This window comes from Lactuca virosa, chromosome 4 (genome assembly GCF_052849685.1).
Source record: "Lactuca virosa cultivar CGN04683 chromosome 4, Lactuca_virosa_CGN04683_v6, whole genome shotgun sequence".
Classification (NCBI taxonomy): domain Eukaryota; kingdom Viridiplantae; phylum Streptophyta; class Magnoliopsida; order Asterales; family Asteraceae; genus Lactuca; species Lactuca virosa.
In genome coordinates, this window is record NC_136429.1 from 153,345,342 (window position 1) to 153,367,888 (window position 22,547).

At 38.0% G+C, this 22,547-nt stretch overlaps 1 protein-coding gene across 1 annotated transcript; it reads left to right on the forward strand.

Moving 5' to 3' along the window:
* The first annotated feature begins 7,104 nt into the window (after nt 1-7,104).
* LOC145105241 (putative mitochondrial protein AtMg00240) lies at nt 7,105-7,491 on the forward strand. Its single transcript, XM_079042374.1, has one exon. The coding sequence runs from the start codon at nt 7,105-7,107 to the stop codon at nt 7,489-7,491; it is 387 nt and encodes a 128-aa protein (XP_078898500.1).
* Nucleotides 7,492-22,547: the final 15,056 nt, after the last annotated feature.

Sequence of the window (22,547 nt, forward strand, 5' to 3'; positions counted from 1 at the left end):
ATGGCTCTTGCAAGGAGTGATATTAATTTGACTCAAGAATTGAGTTGTAAATGAGGTGTTTGGACGTATATGAAGCAAGAAATTTAACTTTCCAACTAATTTTCTGAATTTAGTTGGATCATCGAGAGACTTTGTTTTCATATAAAGATCTTTGAGTTTGCTGGGAAAAGGAGAATTAACTACCTTGACATTACTAGGCAAATATGCATCCAATAAATCCTTTATGACTGTCATGAGGCATTAGTAGATTGTTGAAAGTAGTTGAAAATGACACGGTGATTGCTACTATACTCATGAGTACTTGAAATAGGAGTTTAAGTATTGGATAAACCTGCGCTTAGAGATTACTTCATGGATTCAATCACGAGTAATTCTAAGATGATAATATATAATACTATTAAAGCAGAGATATATACCTCATAGCTTACAAATCAGTTGTGCATTGGTTTACTCAAACGCATATCGTAACCGGATGTTATAAAGAGTAATTCCATGTGTTATTTGGTAAGTAAAATGTATGAATGTATAGTCAAAGTAATTCGTTCCTTTTTCCCTAACAAGAAAAACGATATCTTTTAGGCCCCTCGGTGATTTGATGTTGATATTATAAGTGTTGGGCCCAACCATGACTAAATTGATGTATTCAATAAGTAGTCTAACAACGTCATCACAAATTGGGAAATTGGGAAACAAAATCTTGGACAATGAGATTGATTATAATCCATGTCCCGTGTCCATACGATATCATGAAGAACGAAGGAGTAGTTGATCACTTATCTTAGGACCAATGTCTGATTTGAATTAGAGTTCAACAGTGACTTCGGAAACCACTCTTTGCTATTTGGTTCAAGGTTATACTTCAAATTGTAGTTATAGACTTATCCAAGTGGGAGACTGTTGGATTAAGGTGTCTAAGGCCATAACTAAATTGGTATATTCTTGTAATTAAAAGCAAAGTCCTTTTTGGGTTGCCCTCATAGCTAGAAATGGTATAAAATGGCATTTGGAGAAAGAGGAAATAATTTATTAGTTTATTATGTGAATAATAAATTAATTAGAATTTGTAATAATTAATTAATAATTAATCAAAATTAATTTGGAAATTAATTATAGGTTAATTAGAATTAATTAAAGGTACAAGGGCTGAGCTGTAATTGTTCAATAGTTAAACAGGAGGAAGAAATCCAAAACCTTCCATGGGTGGACGGTTTTGGGGATCCCTTTTAGGGATTCTAGAAGCCTGGAACTAATAAAAGGAAACTAGATAAATAATGATTTGAAATAATATTATTTTATGTTCAAATTTAGGGTTTCTAGGGTTTCCATGTAGCTATATAAAGGGATCAAACCCTTGCATTTTCGGCCTACACTGGTGACCAAGAGAATTCTAAAAATCCTATATCTTCTAGTTTTCTAGGGTTTGGGTGTGAGCCATTAGATGCATCATAATTTTGGTGTTAAGCTTTCTGAAGATCAACAAGGGAATCAAGGATATTGTTTGCTATAATAATATCAAAGGTATGTAACTGCAACTAGTGATTTGAATTATAACACATGGTTCTTGTAGTTTCATAATTATGTTGCCATTAATGTGTAAAGACATAGATCCTTTAGGTTGCATGTACCCTTAAGAGTTTAAGTGATTTTTTCCGCATGTACATTGAATTTGTAACCTATAAATTCCATCAACAACATGCTTGCCAATTGGCCCTGTTGGGTTATTTAATGTGTTGTGTCAAAATTACTATGTTCTTAATTAGTTTTTTGTTAACGGTTTGGGCCTGTCCATCCATCATTATATTGCTAGGGTTAGACTATTTAATGTGCATGCATGTATCGTTCTAGGGTTTATCGATTGCATTAGCCTACTAAGCTTTTACAGAAAAGTTCACGTTGAACTCTTCTATAGCTTTGATAATATTAACCATTCGACATATCTTTGATCATTTTTCTTGTTATTTGATTCTCTTTACTGTTTAGAATCTATCGATCTTAAGTTCATTGTTTCTACAATTGGTATCAGAGCATGAGATTGTGTAACTCATACACAAATCTTTTGTAGAGTATTATTAGGGTTTTCAGTTTCTAATGGATCTGTTCTTGTCTTCTTCATCGCTTTCATCGATTGTAGACGTTAGATCAGGGTCCTTGTTTTGCCCTAAACTCGACTATTGTTTTACATATCTGAGTCTTTACAGGTTCTTGTGAATCAACATCATGCAACACAAAGATCCTTATACTCTTTCCTTCAATCTGTCCAGCAACATCAGATCTACTACCAGAATCCCAACCCTTTTTCTGCAGGATTATGAGGTATGGGCCTTGCACTTTGAAGACTATGTTCTAGGTCTTGAAGAACACGACTCAAACATATGGGAGGCCATGACACAACATACTTTCTCTCACACAACTACAAGGAAGATAGTCAAGACTCAAGCCAAATACAACGTAATACTGGTCGATCATAAAGATACTCCTCAAGATGAAAAAGAGAAGCTGGTAAGTAACATCAAGGCGTTGAGAATTATAAGGTTTGCTCTTCCACCAGATACTTTTCGTCTGGTGAGTGCATGTGATACGACAAAGGAAATCTGGGACAGGTTAAAGAAGCTCTATTCAAGCGATGCCAATTTGGAACACTCGGTTCAAACGCTGCTTCTATCGGAGTTTGGTGCTTTTGTTCAAAATCCTGAAGAAAAACTTGATCAATCATTCAATCGTTTTAATCATCTTTTGAGTAGGATGTTAAAACACAAAATCAAGCGTGAAATAATAGAGCAAAATGTCACGTTTATGAATGGTTTGAGATCGGAATGGAAAGCAGTTGTATCAACAGTAAAAGCTCATGAACAGTTCAAGAGTTACACTTTGACGAAGCTTGTGGGAATTCTAAGATCCCACGAAGATGAAGTGACGAAGGATGTGAAGATTGTGTCTAGAATGGGATCATTAGCCCTGGTTGCGAAGGGAAAAAAGGTAGCTAAAGAAGATTCCAAGTCCAACCTTTCTGATTGTGATCTTACGAAAGAGGAATACGCTCTGTTGGTATCTAATCCCAAAAATTCTGCTAAAAAGAACTTTGGATGTTTCAAGAACAGGAACAGACTGGGAAACTAAAGTTCGGATAAGAAAAAGGATGAGAGCTTTAAGAACTCTCAAAAGGATGAAGAAAAACAAGAGAAGAAATTGTTGGGAGATTCTGGCTATATAAATGCAACTACTGCCATGGAAAGAATCATTTTGCCAAAGAGTGTATGTTGAGAAGGATGAGTGAAAAGAAGGAAGAAGAGAAGGATGAAGCTTACTATCTTCAAAAGATAGAAGAGCTAAGGAAGAAAAAGAGTGTTGATAATGCGAAGCCTGTTTGATTGTGTAGGAAGGTGATGATGAGTTTGGACGTGTTGAATTCTGGCCAACAGCTTCTGAGGATGAGGAAGTTCGGAAGCCCACATATGGTGGATGTTTTGTGGTTAAGTCTGGAGCCCCGGAGTACGAAGGAAGATGTTTGATGGTTCAGAGCGGAGTCTCGGACAGAGGGGATACGCAACTGATGGCGGGTCGGCCTCTGAAAACCGTTTTGCTGCAAGACTTGTTTCTGAACAGGTGAGTGAGTGCGAGAAGGTCATCATTAAGGTACACTCTATACTTCAATCTCTTAATATTCCTGTTTCATGATACGAATATGAATTAGATGATTTAAATTACACTTTCCCTAATTTTATCGATAGTCTAAAGAGAACTCGTCTAAGCAATTCTAACCTAAGTGATCAAATCAGCAGGATAACAAATAAAAGTGAAGAGAGAAGGATGTTGATAGAGAAGTTGGAATTAGAGCTTAATCGGTCAAAGGAAGATGTCATTTATCTTAAGAGAGACAATGTCGCACTTTTGAAACAACGAAATATTTTCTGTTTAATTGCAAATGGTTTAGATTGCAATATCACTCAACTGCATCTTGATTGTGAAATAGGTAAAAATATACACAAAATGATTTTACCCTTTCTCGAATTGAAAAAGGATGAAATCGATGCAGAGTGCTATAAGTGTGAATCAATTATGTCCTCTGATGATGTTTCCGATTCGTACAAAATTAGGCTTGACAAAATAGAAGCTTACATTCAGTCCAAAGAACATAAGAACATGTTAAAGAAAATGTTGGACGATAAAGATAAAGAGTAAATTAAATCTAATATTGTGCAAAAATTTGACTCAATGTGCACCAAATTGAGTTCAGAAAATACTTTTGATGCTGAAAACATTTCTGAATTTGAAGAAAGTGACATGAGTGAAATTTCAGTAGAAGATGAGATAGATTATTCGGCATTTGTACAATATGAGGCTGAACCAAAGAAAAAGTTTTAAAAGCAAAAGCCACAATATTTCCGAAAGTACAATATTTCCCTAATCAAGTTTTCGTAAAAACCGGACTGAACAAAAACGACACGTCAGAACTAACGTCCATTGTTAATGATGATAATGCTGATGGTTGTGACGAATTTTTCTGGTCTGGACCAATAGACAATTCGGACGAAACAAAAGGTCTTTCCGAAATGACCACTTGGAAAACGAAAGGAAAATATGTTTCGGAACCACTGAATCGTGTTGACTTTCGTTACGATAAGGCACGACAAAGTGGCACTAAGGATGTCCCAAGTGAAACTTATTCTGAACAACATGAAAAGCCTGTCAGAAAAGAGAAACCTAGAACTAACATTCATAAGTCAGCTGAGGAACTTATTACTAAGAAACGACAAGTGAATGCTAGATATAGGAAGAACTTGCAAGAAAGAAAACGTTTCTAGAAAAACAAGAATTCAAATCAAAATTCTTTTAATTCAGAAAGATCTTCAACTCAAAATACGAATTCTTCTCCTATTCAGAAACCAAAACATAAATATTTTTCAAAACCACAAGTTTCTGATCCAATTGAAAAACCAAAAACTAAGTTTTCTCTAAAAACAAATGTTTCCAAATTTTTCAACACATCAAAAGATGTTAAGGGCAAAAATAAAGTTGTTTCAGAACCGGAGATTTCTCTCGAGGAATTCGAAGCGAACTTGAAAAAGGGAAAAGGCTTTTGCAAAAAAGATGGCTGAAAAACACAAGGATTTTATTCAAAGAAGAACAATTCCTGTTGAGGTTAATCTTTGTGATAATAGAGTGAAGGTTTTTAAAATATTCAGAAGAGAGAATAGTGTTTTGCTCAAAAGAACCTTTTGAGTTGACACGGATATAAATTTTCCAGTTTATAAGAAAACCTCACAAGGACCCAAGAAAGTTTGGGTTCTTAAATCTCTCTGAATTTTGTAGCTAATCAGTGACGAACAATACAATTCAGAATGGTACATCGATAGTGGCTGTTCGCATCACATAACAGGAAGGATAGAATAGCTGAAGGAATTTCGATCACTGAAGGACGGTGGCAAAGTGAAATTTGGAAATAACGCCATAGGAGAAATTAAAGGATATGACATGATTACGAATGGCGAATTCTCCATTCGGAAGGTAGCCTATATGGAAGGCCTGCAACATAATCTGATAAGTGTTTCTCAATTAGTTGTAGGTACAGGGCTGAAAGTATCATTCGATAATGAGGGATCAGAAGTCATTGAGAAGAAAACAAAGGCAGTGCTTCTGAAATCTAAAAGAAAGGGAGAGATGTTTCCCTTGAACATAAAACCGATCACCGGAAATCCTTCCATTTGCCTATGTATGAAAGCATCTTCGGATGACAGTTGGGTATGGCACCGAAGGCTCTCCCATCTGAATTTCAAGGACATCAACAAACTTGTACTTGGCGATCTTGTGCGAGGACTCCCACTTCTGAAGTTTGAGAAGGAACATCTGTGTGATGCATGTGAGCTAGGAAAGCAAAGACATAAAAGTCACTCGACTATTATCAATACCAAAGTAATCGAACCACTAGAGCTGTTACACATTGATCTTTGTGGTCTATCTGCCATCGAGAGAATTGGTGGTAATAAGTATATACTAGTGATAGTTGATGAGTTTTCAAGATTTACTTGGGTTTACTTTCTTAGACAGAAATCAGATGCGACGTCGAAGCTAAAGGATTTCATTAAGCAAATCGAGCTTCAATTGCGAAAGCCAGTTCGGGAAGTTCGCAGTGATAACAGATCTGAATTCAAAAACCAAGTGTTTGAAGAATTCTTAACTGACAAGGGAGTTTGTCACAACTTCTTTGCTCCTTACACTCCTCAGCAGAACGGTGTCGTTGAATGACGAAACCGATCTCTTTGCAAAGCTGCAAGGACTATGCTATCTTTTGCGAACCTTCCACTATATTTCTGGGCTAATGCCATTGGAACTGCCTGTTTTACTCAGAATCGCTCTCTAATCAATAAGAGATTCCTAATCACTCCTTATGAGATTATGAATAAACGAAAACCTAATGTTAAGTTCTTTCATGTCTTTGGTTCCAGGTGTTTCATATTCAATTCCAAAGAGAAACAAAATAAATTTGATGTGAAAGCAGACGAAGGAATCTTCTTAGGGTACTCTCCTACTTCGAAGGCATATAGGGTTCTGAACAAAAAGTCAAAAAAGATAGAATAAACCTATTATGTCACCTTTGATGATAATTATCTAAAGAAGTATCAGAAGGCTAATTGTCAAGCTGAGGAAATCTTTCCTTCAACAAATCCGATGACGATTCCTCTTTCAAATCTTTATGAGGAATTCATAAATTTGTTTGATGAGCCCGAAAAGGCCATTTCTTCAGAATCACTGCTACATCTTGGATAAGGTTGTGTATGGCTTAAAACAAGCACCATGTGCATGGTATGAAACCCTTACTCGTTTCTTAACGCAATCTAAGTTTAAACAAGGTTCAGTCGACCTAACCTTCTTTCGCAAGAAAGATGGTGACCATCTGATGATCATCCAAATTTATGTTGATGATATCATTTTCGGATCCACTAATCCTAGCTTAACAGCTGAATTTTGAAAACTGATGGAAACTAAATTTGAGATGAGCTCAATGGGTCCTATTAATTTTTTCTTGGTTTAAATATTAGATAGAGTTCGGAGGGTATATTCATCAACCAACAAGCCTACACAAAGTCCTTGCTTGCGAAATTCGGAATGGTGGGTGATTCGAAGGTCAAGGTTCCAATGGTGTTCAGAACCAAGCTCACTCCATCCTTGGACAAGCCTGCAGCTGATATAACTCTTTATCGACAAATGATTGGTTCATTAATGTACCTAACAACTAGTCGTCCAAATATTTTGTTTTCTGTTTTCTATTGTGCCATGTTTCAGGAAAATACTCGTGAGCCCCATATGACTGCTGTGAAGAACATACTCCGATACCTTAAAAGAATGATCTCTCTCGGAATCTGGTACCCTTCCAACTCAGGGTTCTTTATGCAAGCATTCTCCAATGCAGATCTTGGTGGGTGTGGTATTGATCGTAAAAGCACTTCTGGGGGATGTCAGTTTCTAGATGACAAGCTTGTAATTTGGCAATAAAAGAAGCAGACATGTGTATCCCTATATGCTGCCAAAGTTAAATACATCGCAACCGCATCATGCACTTCTCAAATTATTTGGATTCAGAATCAGCTAAGGGACTATGGAATAAACATGAAGAGGATCCCCTTATAGTGCGATTCAGAAAGCGCAATTTGGATATGTCATAATCCAGTGCAACACTCGTAGACAAAACATATTGCACTAAGATATCACTTCATCAAGGATCACGTTGAGAATGGAAACACTGAAGTGCATTTTGCTTGATCCTCTGATCAATTGGCTGATATCTTCACGAAAGCCTTACCTGAAGCAAGTTTCAATCATATTTTGCAAGTTCTCAGAATGATAGAAGCTGAATCAGTTCCGGAATCTCATTCGTAATTGGATGTTACTGTTTACATCCGAGCGTTCGCAATCTTTCGGAAGTTACTGTTCATGGTGCGATCATTCAGAACGGTTTGGAACACACTGTTCATCTATGTTTCGGAACGCCTCTGTATACTTTGTATATTATGTGTTTTCCGATTGATTCCGAGTTTTGAAATGCTTCGGAAGTCACTGTTCACTTATTTTTCTGAACTCATTTTTCTGAACTCATTTTTCTTAATTTTTACTTTATTTTCTGTTTTTTTTGTTTTTTTTTCTTTTTCAGAAAATTCAAAACCAAAAAAATATTTTTATTTATTTATGTTTTTTTTTCTTTTCAGAAATCCAAAAACCCAAAAACATTTTTCTCTATTTCTCTATTTTTTTTCAAAAGGTGCAACAATATTTTTATTCATTTTGTGTGTGTGTGTGTGTTATTTTCCGAGTATGTTCTCATTTCAGGTACACTTTGTGTAATCCTCATTTCAGAATGATGGGGCAGGTATGAAATTCTGAATCTTTGTACTAGTTAAGTGTTCCTAGAAGCATGCTGCTGCATGTTGACCTAAGCCTCTGAGACTCTATGTTCAAAGCCTTAATGAAACTTTCACTCCGATTGTTTCTTCCCAATCAGGATGATATTCACATAAGTCACTGAGATACCTTTCTCTTCTCACAATGAGTTAAGAGTTGACTACTTAGTCACTATTTTATAGCAGAGGTACACTTTTTCTTCGAAACCATCTCTAACATTTATTCATCAACCTCACTTTCACACAATGTAACCCTTGAGACTCTCAGAAATTACCAATGAGGTTTATGGTTGCATAACATCTGTGTTCATGATATTTAAATCGTTATCGCCACGATTTAAGTGAAACCCAAAATCCGAAACCTATTTCTGAATTGTCGGTGAACAATTAATATGTTCTAGATTTTTCACCAAGGAATTGACGCAAATAACCTTTTGGTTCGTACCTTCAAAAGCATGAAATCTCATTTTTATTTTTTTATTTTTGCGTGATCTTCATGAAAAGTTCTCGACCCAAGACTTTTCTTCCGAAAAGATCCAGTTTTATTTTTTTTTTGAGATTTTCAAAATTTATCTTGTTACTCTAAATATATCCAAAGGTTACTTGTTTTCATGGCTACACCGGTCAAACAAGTACTTTATTTGGTTTTTCGAACTCATGTTGAGTTTCGGAATTCGATTGAAACTTTAGCCACCCATGTAAGCTTATAAAAAGAAGCCTTTCACTATTTCTTCAAAAATAGATGATCGTAATTCAATGGGAAACCTCACAAGCACTTCCGAGTCTCTCTTGACTCCGAAGGAAGAGATCATCGCCCGGGATCCAACTGCTTTTGTGTCAATTTTCAATTGACATCACAACAATCCCACAAATATACTTTGCTTTATTTCTTTTTCTTTGGCACACTCTTGCACAAAAATCTTTATGATTTTTCTAAGTCTTGTTGTTATTCCGATTGGTTACTGATTATTCCAAGACAGGTTGTGGTGATTAGTGATTGATTCCGAAAGGGCATAACTGCAAAGGCGGTTTCTTGGGGATAAGATTGCAAAAGGTGCGTTATCCTTTCAAAACTCCTGACGTCACACATGTCACTTACATGCCAACTGACACGTACAACTGTCACGCTGTCAAAGGCAACTTTTACGGGATATGGAAACGTCCACAAGTGACTTTCTCTCTCCACTCATGCCGTATAAAAGGTAAATCGACGGTTGATTTTCTCTCACCACTATCAAGATTTCAAAATCTCTCAAGGCGCAAAACCCTGTTTTTCTCTGCACTATTCTTCGTCGTCTTCAAGCTACTTCCATGGTTGCCTCATCTGAAACCACCTCTTTTGCTGGTCAACCCGCGTCTACTGTCTTGCTGAACATCAAGCCCAACCAAAATCTGTCTTTGGATCTTGATTCATCCCGTTACTCTGACGTCCTCAAGCCCTAACAATGTTTGAATCTGTACCTTTGATTCATCTGTCCAAGGCGTACTCATCTGCAAACTACAGTCAAAATGAAGGCTTGATTAGTGAGGTCGATTCCATCAAAAACCTCCATCACCAAAGCAAGATTCTGCAGAATGCTAGGGTTTCCTTCTATTGACTATCTTATCGATCCTGAATCAATCTCTTCATCTAAAATCATTAAGATGTTCTATCAAATGGGGTATATTGGGGATATCTCACTGCTGTCGAAATTCAGGAAGACCAACCTTCCTCCAGTTTGGAATGGGCTCTTTACTCTCATGTTCAAAAGCTTCTCTGAGCGTGTTACTTGGTCTGACAGTTCTAGCAAGTTGTTCTGCACAATTATTTATGGTCTCTTCTCTGGAGTTAACCTAGATTATGGTTCCATTCTTTGGGCACAACTTGTTCAGAGCACACTCTCCACCTCCAGGCATTCAGAAATTTCTTGTGCTTACTTTTGGTTTGTTATCGTAAAGCGTGCTATCTATCGCCTTCAGATTCAAGTGAAGGATGACTCCGTACTGGCTTCTATTCCTATATTTCACACTTCTAACATTATCCTGTCTGATCCAACCAAGTTTAACTTCATTGGGTCAATTCCAGAAGCCATGTTGCTGAATGTTCCTGCTGATAATCATGTTGTGAATGAATACCGAAAGAAGCCTGCATATGGTGTTCGTCCTATGTCAGAAGATCTGCTAAAGGCAATTGATGAGGAGAACAAACCCAAACGTGGCGCAAAGCGAAAAGGTAAGGTAGGTCCTTCCGAACCTGTCACAACTCCGAAGAATAAAATTAAGAAGGCTGCTCGAAAACCAAAGTCTCCTACTCCAGTTGCCGAGGAGAATTCGGAATCACATACTGTTTCAGATGTTCGGAGGAATGAACAAATTCAGAAGGAAGTCAAGGATACAACTGCGAATTCAGAGCCATTAGTCTCGGAACCTACTCCAAATGAATCTACTCTGAAGGTATCATCTGCGATTTCAACTTCTGTTCCTTTAACAAATGATTTCTTTCACACACCTACTCCTCCAACTTCTCCAACTACTACTTCTTCTCCACTTACAACCACTACACCTATCACCATTTCTCCTTTACCAAATGTTTCGGTTGGAGTTTCTCAACGCAAAATTTCTATTCCTCTTTCCACTCCGTTATATACCGACTCCATAGCAACCACAACCACCATCAGTACTCTGATGTCGACTGTCAATGTATATGATACGAGGGCATATGATTTCAGTGTCACTGTCGGTCCAAGCACCTCTTCTGCATCACCTTTAAGGGAAGATGATTCGGATATTATGTATGGGGATGATCAAGATGATTTTCATAATTTTGTATTTAGTCCATTCACAGTCCGTTCAACAAGCGATGATGAAGAAGCCCCTATGATGCAAGGGCAGTTTAAACAGCTCAATTCTAAGTTGGATTTGCTTTTGGAGTCTCTTTCCTCTTCTAATTATAATTTTATGCTCAAATCTCATCGAGCAACGGTTGAGACTCTAACCAAAGAAAATGCAAAAGTCAAGGCATCTGAGAAGACCATTGCTGATACGACCGCAAAAGTAAAAAAACTACACACTGAAGTCCAACAGTTTATCGCTGATTTTCGGAACTCATCTGATAAGAACACTGAAGAAGCCAACAAAGTAACTATGAGTCTCGGAACTACTTTACAAACTGGACGAGAAGCCTTTTCTCATGTTCGTGGTGAACTTCAAACTGATTCCTCTAAAATGGTTGCTTCTGTTGTATCCAAGATAAAGCAGCTTCAGAAAGATCTTGCTGCTAAAAATACACTAATGGATACACTGGCTCAGAAAACTGAAAAAGTCAAAGTTCTTTCTGTTAAGCTCAGTTACACCACCAAGCGTCTGGATCACTTGGAATCCGAGAAGGTTGTCTTCTGCATCTGTGTTTCCGACATCAATCAGTACTTGCATAATCTTATTGAAACTCAGGACTCGATGATTACGGTTTCAGTCCGCCAACACCTCTCGAAAAAACTCAAGCCAGTCTTTTCCATGCTCAATCAACTACAGGATGTTTCGGAAAGAGGTGCTATTCCAAAATAAGGGGACAACAGGTTAAGAAGGCCACTGATGAAAAACCTAAGCCTCAGGTGAAGAAGCCCACTGACGAACAACATGAAGAAAAACCGAAAGTTGACCAGAAGGGTAATGAAGCTTCTGGTTCAAAATGTAAAGAAAAGATTATTGATGATGATGATGGCGAATAATAGGTATTATCTGAAGGAGAAAAGCTTGTAAGAAAGCAGAGGGATAAAGAGCTTGATAATATTTTGCATGTTCGTAAAGAATTAGAAGCTAAAGAGGCTGAAGCTGAGGTTGCGAAAGTCACTCTTGCAACTCAGATGAGCCTCTTTCCTCCATGGACCTTGGAGCGAATTCAGAAAGAGGCAATCGATGATCCGAGCGCTCTTTGGTTAGAGCCATCAGTATCTTTTGATCTGAATAATACCGCTGACTCTCAGCTCGACTTCCCACTTACTCCGAAAGCTTTCTTATTCCGAGGTTTTGAACATATGGAAAAAGTGTTGGATTAGTGTCTAAGTCCATAACTATTTTGGTATGTACTTGACCCGATTGTGAGCATGGTCCTTTTGGGTTGCCTTCACCACAGCAACTGATAGGATGAATTAAGGAGAAAAAGGATTAATTATGATTTATTAATATATTATAAGAATAATATATTAAAGGAGAAATCATATTGTTTAATTATTATTAGTCAAGAATTAATTAAGAATTAATTTTGTGGCTAAAGACATTAATTAAATAAAGGGAACTAGAACTGTCAATTGTGTGATAGTTGAATATTGGGCTAATAGACTCCATAGAAGTTGGAGTGGACGAAATCTATGGGGAAACCCATTAGAATTCGTCCAAGGCCTCTAAGGAGGGAGTCCATGGGCTGCTTAGGGCCTAAGCAGTCAGATTAGGGTTTCCTAGTTCAAAACCCTAATAGCCTCACTATATAAGGAACCCCTAAGGCCCCAAAACGTGTGGAAGCAATCCCTAAGGGTTCTTGGTCGTTTTTGGTGCTCCTCCTCCTTCTCCTATGTCATCTTGTTGCTCATGGTGTTTGTGACTCCATTAGAGGTGCAACATTTGAGGCACTAAGCTTTCAGAAGCAAATTACAAGAAGGAATAGATTGTTATTGCTACATAACAATCAAAGGTAAGATCTAAACCCTTTATTATGATAATATTGATTATTGTATGCTAGATCTAGGGTTTATGAGCTTTGGATGATTATTGCATTTTCATTAGACAAACTGGATCCAAAGCTTTACGGTTTGCATGTACACCATAGGAATGATGTAGTGCTCAAAACCCGTCAAAAAGTTCCTATTTCGGACTACGAAGTTAATAATAAGCTTTTCACATTTTATCTCAAGCATGGCCAACCTCATTTCAAGACTTGGAGTTTGAAGAAGATGGTTGCTGTGAAAGTTTATGCTCCGTTTCCGACTGAACACTTCACTAATGTCAAATTAAAGGGATTCCGAGGAGCTAGTCGCATTGAAGAAGACTTCACTCTTGCTGATCTTCCGTGTATGAATCTGAATGATTGGATTTCACTGTTACTGATTTTATCAAAAGATTAAGTGAAGTATGAGCCAATCGTTTCTCACCTGAAGAGAATGCTGATTTGCTATATTCATGAGGTTGCTAAACTAGATGTGGAAATCCCTGCAGTATTAGAGAAAAGACCTATTGTGGATCCGAAAGAAGAAACAAAGGATTTTTAGAAGAGGAGGTTGGGTAAGATAAATAAAAAGGATTGGAGTGTGGTATATCAAAGAATAAGTGGTGATAAAGTTCAGAAGAGTTTGTTCTTTCTTTTAGACAAACATTTATACTCTACTGCTGCACTGAATCACATCAAGGATTTAACTATTGCGTACAAACTGAACGATGAAGGGGATCTTAAATGCATTGGAGACATGATCAAGTGGTACATTGTTATTTAGAACACACTTCTGAATTTGATGACCAAGCTGTTTAAAGTTCAGAAGGTTGAACATTGAAGAATCTCTGCTCTTTATTTGACACAAAGGGGGAGATTGTTGGGTTATTTAATGTGTTGTGTCAAAATTGTTATGTTCTTAATTAATCTTTTGTTAACGGGTTGGGCCTGTCCATCCGCCATTATGTTGCTAGGGTTAGACTATTTAATGTGCATGCATGTATCGTTCTAGGGTTTATCGATTGCATTACCCTACTAGGCTTCTACAGAAAAGTTCATGTTGAACTCTTCTAAAGGTTTGATAATATTAAGCATTCCACACATCTTTGATCATTGTTCTTGTCATTTGATTCTCTTTACTGTTTAGAATCAATCGATCTTAAGTTCATTGTTTCTACAGGCCCAACACCAAATCAAATGGCGCAACTATGCATCAAGTTGCTCCATTCCACTCCCAAGTGCTCCAAACCTCTTCTAGGTGCTCCGTACCCCCTTTTAGACGATCCATTCCTTTGGAACTTAATATGTTCCTTTGTTAGATGATTCATTCCCTTCTCAAATGATCTGTTCTTCTGTTACATGCTCCATGAACCCCAAGTTCTCCATTCAGTTCCAAGTGCTCCATTGAACTCAAATTGTAACACCCAGTTTAGGTACTCATCTTGTTACGTTATTAAATAATTTTTTGGGCTCAAACCTTGGTCACATTGTGAGATCTTGTGTGTCATGACGTGACATGGCATCTCAAAACGTGCATCACCTTTGAGACTCACGACATGAGCCCTGCATGAAAGGCAAATCCTAATTTTCAGGGTTTTTTCCCATATTTAAAGGAAGTGAGGGCTAGGGTTAGCCCACCCTCAGCCTCCATCACCTCCTAATAGTTGATTTTGAGCTCATTTATTATGATTTATAGAAAAAAAGAAGAAGAGGAAGAGCATCTAGTTCATCATCTCAGCATTCAAGCCTCACCATCATTCATCTTCACACCTTCTAGACCTTTGTGAGCTTCCAAGTTCAATGTTACGAGTCAATAAGCTTAGATCTTGGTTTTTATGCATTAAATTTCATGTATATGAGGATATAGTGTTTGGGATCCATAAAGTTGCCAACTTTATGGATCTCCAATGTCCCTTTGATGAAATAAGTGTTGGATTTGAAGTATGGTTAGGTTTTGAGACTCTTGCATGAGCTTCTAATGCTATTTCTTCCTTTTGTGCCCTAGTTTGTGTTTGGGACATGCATTGGACATGCATGTCCAAAAATCCATGATTTTTATGATGTTTTGAGATAGATAAGACATTATGGAAGTTTTGGTTGCATATCTGAAGGGATTAAGAACTTTATTTATCAATCTGTCCAGAGTGTTTCTCACGTCGTGAGCACTTGGGTGTCACAACGTGAGAATATTGATCCATAATTATTTCGTCTTATTAGGTTACAATGTGACGAGTGGCTGGGTAACGTTTTGAGTATGGACTTTGACATTTGACCGTTAACCACTGACTTTTACCGTTGACCATGTTTAACTTTATGTCAAATAGAGTGATTTGAGTATTAGGTTAAGGCTTGGACCATGTTTGTTGCATAGGTGACGTGTAAAGCCGGTATTTCGAGCAGCGCTCAGTCAGCTATCTTTCGGACATTGGGGTGAGTTTTCCTTACTATACTCGTGGGTCGAAGGCACCAAGGCTGACCCACTAGGTTATGTATCGTGGTATTTAGGATGATACTATGCTGGTTATATGTTAGACTAATAGATCTATATGATTACCTGTATTCATTATTGATATGTTAGACTGGTAGATCTGTATGAATACATGTACTTGCTGGCTATTGGTTATAGTTGTATATGTCGACATGTTATTGTGTTGTGGGGTTGAGGCGGTCCTGATTTGTGCTGATGTCCAAGATACCTAGGCGGTCCAGTTGATACCGTAGGCCTAAGAGAGTGGTCCAACTTATGTGGTACGCTCGGGAGTGGTCCAGCTAGTAGCTAAAGGCTTGGTGGTGGTCCAGCTTGGTGTTTCATGCCTGGTTGCGTGCATTATATAATGTTTTTGTGTGTGGTACTTAGGGGGATCTCACTAAGCTTTGTCTTAGAATTTGATTTTATGGTTTCAGGTACATCAGAGGACATGGACAAGGAGAAGGCGTGATTGTGCACATCATCCTGGATTTTATTGACTTGTGATTTTGAGATACTCTAATTCATGATTATGGTTTCGGAAACTATGTTTTTGTGTAATTTATGGATTTCAGAATGGTTTAAAAAAAAGTGTCTTGATTTTTGGGATGTTACACAAATGCTCCATGAGAATGCTCAAAATGCTCAAGTCACATTTAACAATCTCCACCTTGACTTGTGTGAGAACAATAAATCAGATCGAAAGATTCTATAATAATGATGTGAATTAAAGACACGAACAATGAAGATCAAAAGTGTGCCTAATGCTTTGATTAATTGACTCTAGAAGAGTTCTCAAGTACTTCTATATTAGAGCGTACAAACGGCAATTAGGGTTTCAAGACGTTAACCATAATGTTACATGCATGCACTATATACATAGTCTAACCTACAAAGCAGATCCAAGAATGGACAGGCCCAAACTGGAATAAAATAAACTATATTATGCATACATTTGAGACAACACTATTATACCCAACAATCTCCCCCTTTGTGTCAAATTCCGAAGGAGAGTCTTTATTGTTGCCTTCTTTGCGCGTTGTACAGTTTGGGCATCAAATTCAGAAGCACATTGCGTACACAAATATACCAACTGATCATATCCGAGAAGCATTTTAGATCCGTTGCTGAGTTCACCTTGCATGTTTCAACCATTGAGAGAATAGTCTTCAGAGCAGTGGTTGAGTAGAGATGTTTGTCTCTCAAAAAGAACATACTCTTCTGAACTGTATCACCAACCTTTCGGTTATACACAACGTTCCAGTGCTCTTTCGAAATAATTCCCAGCTTCAACTTCTTAACGTCCTTAGGCTCCTCTTTGGGTTTCAGAATGGACTTTTTTTTTTTGCAAAACCAACGCTATCTCCACATCGATCTTCGCAATTTCTAAGATATAGCAGATGAGCATCTTTTTCAGATGGGCAATGATGGGTTCGTATTTCTTTTCATCTTTTATGAAAATATTGAACAATGAGATCCAGTCATATGGATTCATAAACGGCAAGTCTGCTAAAGTAAATTCATCCAAAACTTTATTGGTTCCACGAAACCCCTTGAACCTTATGTTCATAAAATCTTCAGTAGGCACAGCTGAGCAAACCTTCAATCCCATAATCCTCTTTAAGCTCCAAGTCTGATACTGAGGCTTGGCATACTTTAAGTAAAAATTGAAGAGTTTCTGATTCACCACTTTGTCAGAAATCAAAGCCTTTTCTATCTTATCAAAACACCTAAACAGAAAAGCCTTGGGAATAATGGGAAATTCAAATTAAGATTCCACTTCGTTATTCAGATCAAAAGATACCGTAGGCTCAAGCCAATAGAGGCTCGGATCATCAATGGCTTCTTTCTGAATTCTAACAATCGACCATGGAGGAAAGAGTGAGTTCTGAGTTTCAAGCGTAACTTTTGCTATCTTAGCCTCCGCTTCTTGTGCTTCTAACTTCTTCCGAAGCTTCAGAAGATCATCTAGTTCCTTGTCTCGCTTCTTTTGCACAAGCTTCTCAGATTCAGAAAGCTCTTCTTCTTCTTCTTCATCAATAAGTTTATCTTTTCCTTTTTTTCATGCAGAAGCTTTATTACCCTTCTGATCATCAGTCTTCGGTTTTTGTTCTTGTTCATGTTCATCAGTTGTTTGCTTTGCTTGGGGATCTTCTTTGTCTCCCCCTTGTTTCGAAAGAGCACTGCACTGCTACCCGAAACACCTTCTATCTGATTCAACATTGCAAAGACTGGTTGAAGTTTGTCCGAAAGTTGTTGTCAAACTGAGACTGTGAACAAGGAGTCACGAGTCTCCACAAGCCGTTGCAGGTATTGATTTATTTCAGAAACACAACTTTTAACAACTGTTTTCTCGGATTCCAAATCATTAACACGCTTGTTAGTATATTGTAGCTTCACTTAAAGGACCTTGGCGTTCTGAGTCTTTTCAGCCAACAGATCCATAATGTTGTTTTCTGTGGCCAAGTCCTCCTACAACTTTTCTATCTTTGTAAGAACGGAGGTGTTGAGTTCAGTATTGTCAACTTTTATTGCTGAACGAACAACAGAAAGTGCCTCCTTCTCAGCTTGCAGAGAATTACGAAACCCTGCAATAACTTTATTCATGGCTTCAGTGTTGGAGTCAGGCGACGTTCTGAACTCAACCATAAAATCTTTCACTTCTTGAGATAGTTTTTCGACTTTTGCGGTCGTTTCAGAAATAGTCTGTTCGGAAGCTTTAATTGCATTGGTAGATTCTTCAAGGACTTTTTCATTTTCTTTCGTTAACATCTCTACTGTGGCCTTGTGGGTTGTCAATAAATACTCCCACTTGGGTGAAGACGAAGATTTGGAAGACTCTAAGAGAGAATCCAATTTCTCATTAAGTTGTTTGAACTGCCCTTTCGTCATAGGGTCATCATCATTATCACTATTGACATCGACAGTGAAGGGGCTAAAAACGAAATCCGAAAAAGTATCTAGATCATCTCCATACATAATATCATCAGATTCGCCTGTAGGATGAACAATGGATGTATCCGGTTCTAAAGTCACACTAGTATTGACATTTGCCCCCATATCAGATACGTTGACATGAATGTCCGAAGCCCTAGTCGCCTCCGGAATGGACTTGACAATCAGAATTTCTGGTGGAGTGGTAATAGATAATGTGATAGAAGGGGTGGAATCAGTAAAGATAGTGGAGGTTAATGGAATGGAGATATGAGGAAGTGAAATTCCAACAAAAATGTTTGTTTGTAGTGGAGGGATGGATGAGATCGGAATGGTATTTATTATAGGTGAAGATGGTGGAGTGAAAGTATGAAAGATATCCGAAACTGGAATAGATGTAGGAATTGGAGATGATACCTTTGGAATTGTTTCTGTGGGAGTGGGTTCCGAAGTCGCTGCAGTATCGTCCTCCTCATTGTGAAATGTATCCTCATCTCGGACTTTAGTAAGAGTCCTGGATTCTGAATCCTCCTGAGCAACCGGAGAAGGAGATCTCGGTTTCTTGGCTTGCTTTCTAGTCTTCTTAGGAGCTTTGACAACATTAGAAGGACCAACTTTTGCCTTCCTCTTGCCTCCCCTCTTTGGTTTGGTACCCTCCTCGATCAACTTTCGTAACTCATCAGTTATGGGGCGAACACCAGACAATGGTAGTTTCCGATATTCATTCACGATCACATTGTCAGAAGGAACTTTCACCAACATTACCTCCGGAATAGTCCCAACAAAAAATGAAATTCCTGGAATCTGACATCATAAACGAGGAGGTATGAAAAATCAGAATAACTGCCATCACTGAATCAGTCATCAGTGGAACCTTGAAATGGACAAGTGCACGGTTGACCATAATTGATCAAAACCGAGTACAAGATATCTCCAAGTGGCGAGTGGTAGAGATTGTGACGACCCGATACTTTCCAGTCAACAAAAGCCAATTTTGTTAAATAAAATTTCGAATTTTATTTATTCCGTTAAGCTCGTGAAGGTTAGAAAATAATTTAATATAGATAAATAAAATTTATATAATCCTTTGGAGTCAAAAACAGTCGAAAAATCAAGTTTCCTTCGAAAAATCAGCAAAACTCGTTCCAGCCAAGTGTTTACGGCCGTAAACCTGTTTACAGCCGTAAACTCTTGGACCACAAACTGTTTACCGTCGGGGACCCACCGCCGACCGTAAACCCAACCGGTATATATATTTTTACCAGAGAGATTCCTCATTTTTCATCTTTTTCACCCAAAACCTCTCTCAAATCTCTCCCAAGAACCTCCCAAGAACATTCATATCATCAAGATCGAATCTTCAAATCTTCAAGTTTTTCACCAAGAACACCAAAAACACCAAGAACAGCCTTCAAATCTTCAAATGCTGCAAACCGTTCACGGATGCAAACTGTTCACAACCGCAAACAGTTCACGGCCGCAAACAGCTTTGAACCGTGAACCTTGGTTGAAAACCCTCTTATCCCACTTCAAACAAGTCTCGGTAACATTCCTAATCCAAAAACAAGTGTTTTCTAACACTATAATTAATGATGTCGCTAATTTAAATGCAATTATGTGTTTTATTATCATTAGGATACCGTTAACTCCGCGTACTCCAGCTCGAGGGTTATCTTTCCGATTTTGCTGAAGAACACGTACACGTAACCAACTGTGAGTTCATACCCCTACACTTTTACTGTTTTTAAACGTTTTCAGGGGTAATACAAGCAAAACTGTAACATCCCGAGATTTTGCAGGTATTTCCGAACCCTACTCTATCATTACCTTGTCATTTATAGTCCTTGGGGTTGGAAGTGTAGAGTCAAGATAAGTTTAAGGGCCAAAGTTGCAACATTTGGGCCAAGAAGGAGTACGTTGCGAGTACATAAGAGTACACTAACCTGTCCTTTCAGACTTAGAATAGGTCCTAGAAGCTATAGATCTGAAGTTGTGAAGACAAGGCTATAGATCTGAAGTTGTGGAGAAGGAGAACAAGGCTATAGATCTGAAGTTGTGTTGTGCCCTAGAAGCTCCAGAAGGTAAAAAGCTTGGAACTTTATATTTGTATGTTATAGATCTAGACATTTTAGCTTTATGGAAGCATTCTTGTCCCAAAAGTCCCAAAATGGTGCATGTTATGATTTGGACGGAATAAGCTATTCTTTCAGACCATAGAATAGGTCCTAAGTGATAAAAATAAGGTCCCAATAGCTGAATGTGTCCCATGCATGGAATAAGAAGGTCTTAATGGACTAAGACCAAGTATTAAGAGTTTTCTGGACGTCTAAAGTGATAAAGTTCATGACTTTATGGGTCCTAGGCACTTTTGGTCTCTGGATCTGAAGTTTGGGCTTAAGTGCTTAAGCCATTAAGCACTTAATAAGATTTTGACAAGACACTGCGTACGCCCAGCGTAAATCCAATACGCCCAGCATACTGGGTCAACCACCCCGATGGTGGTCAACATCTAGACGAGTACGCCCCGCGTACGTCCTCTGTTGGGCCTTTGACGAATGTGATTCGGGTTTTGGGCTGTTTATGAACTAAATGGATTGGGCCTTTGCTGGAATATGTAAATAAGATATTTTGGGCCAGGTAGTGATAGTGGATCTTAGGGTTAGGACCAATTAGGAGGCTGGGCCCAATTTAGTAAATTGGGCCAATAGTGGACTTTACATAAGGACTTGGTATTGGGCCTTGGCCCAATAAAGAGTATGGACTTAATGAGGGATATGGACACTTAGTCAAGGAGGTTATTTTGGGTATTAAATAGTATTTATTACGTGACAGTTTAGGATTTCCGGTGAGACAACAGTCAGAGATTTGCAGTATTTCAGCACTACTTGCGAGGTGAGTTATCCTCACTATATCAATAGGGTCTAAGGCACCAAGGTCGGCCCTTTATGGATTTGTATCCGGATTATGGAATGATATGTTTATTGATTACATCCTGGTAGTTAGGATGGTGATATGCTTATGCTTAGTGACATGGTTAGGTCGGTATCCTGGTTATAGGATGTTGCTATGCTATATGATCTATTAGATCGGTTGATTGTTATATGTGTTATTGCAACATATGATAGTTATGTCAACATGTTTATTTGATTGGGGATAGGTTGAGGTGGTCCTGCTTTGTGCTGAAGGCCAACAAACCCAGGGCGGACCGGATAGACTACAAACCCGGAAGGGTATGATAGTTAGACCGAAGGTCCGACGAGCGGTCCGGAAGGGTATGCATGCTGGTTTGTATTTCTTGATATGATATGATTATGGTTATATGAGGTTGGTATTTTGGGGGTAACTCACTAAGACATCGAGCTTACATCTATTGATTATTGTTTCAGATACTTCTGGTGATCGCGGGAAGGTGAAGGCATGATCGTACCGCTCCTCCTGTTGTTATAATTTTATGATTTGATACGGGGATACTCTGATATTTATTATTTTGAAAACAAACTTTGTACTGTTAAATGGTTTTAAATGTTTTGAAAAAGTTTAAATTTGGCATGATTTTTATGGGTGTTACAAGTTGGTATCAGAGCCTTGGTTTGAGTGAATTGGAGGAACATTCGCATAAATCTAGTCTCAAATCAAGGAAAGATTTTCAAAATGAATTCTAAATGGTTTTCAAAATAAGTAAAGGAGGATGTAGGGTGTACGATCAGTCGGAGCCAGTAAGTAGACCCCAAAATACCATACAGTTATTTGATTATGTGATGTGTTAGAACAACATGCTAGTACTAGGCTAGGGATCTTCAGGAATTGCATGATAAAAAAAAATTGACTGATTACATGATGCCTGCTAGCCTAGGGTTTCCTCTATATGAGATTGACATCATTACTGTAGTTTTTTAGTGTATGCATCACAGTTATACATAATTAAGATCTTATAGCCTGAGAATGTTTGATTTGGCCTTATGTTCTGTTCTTGTTGATTGGGGGCTTAGGGTAGGATTGGATATTCGAAAGTCTATAGGGTCCAGCGTTATGTATGGCTAGCATACACTAGTACTACAAGGTTGGTGGAAGTTTC

What these genes read in the sequence shown, in the direction of transcription:
- LOC145105241 (XM_079042374.1), top strand. Translation starts at nt 7,105, where the DNA reads ATGGTGGGTGATTCGAAGGTCAAGGTTCCAATGGTGTTCAGAACCAAG.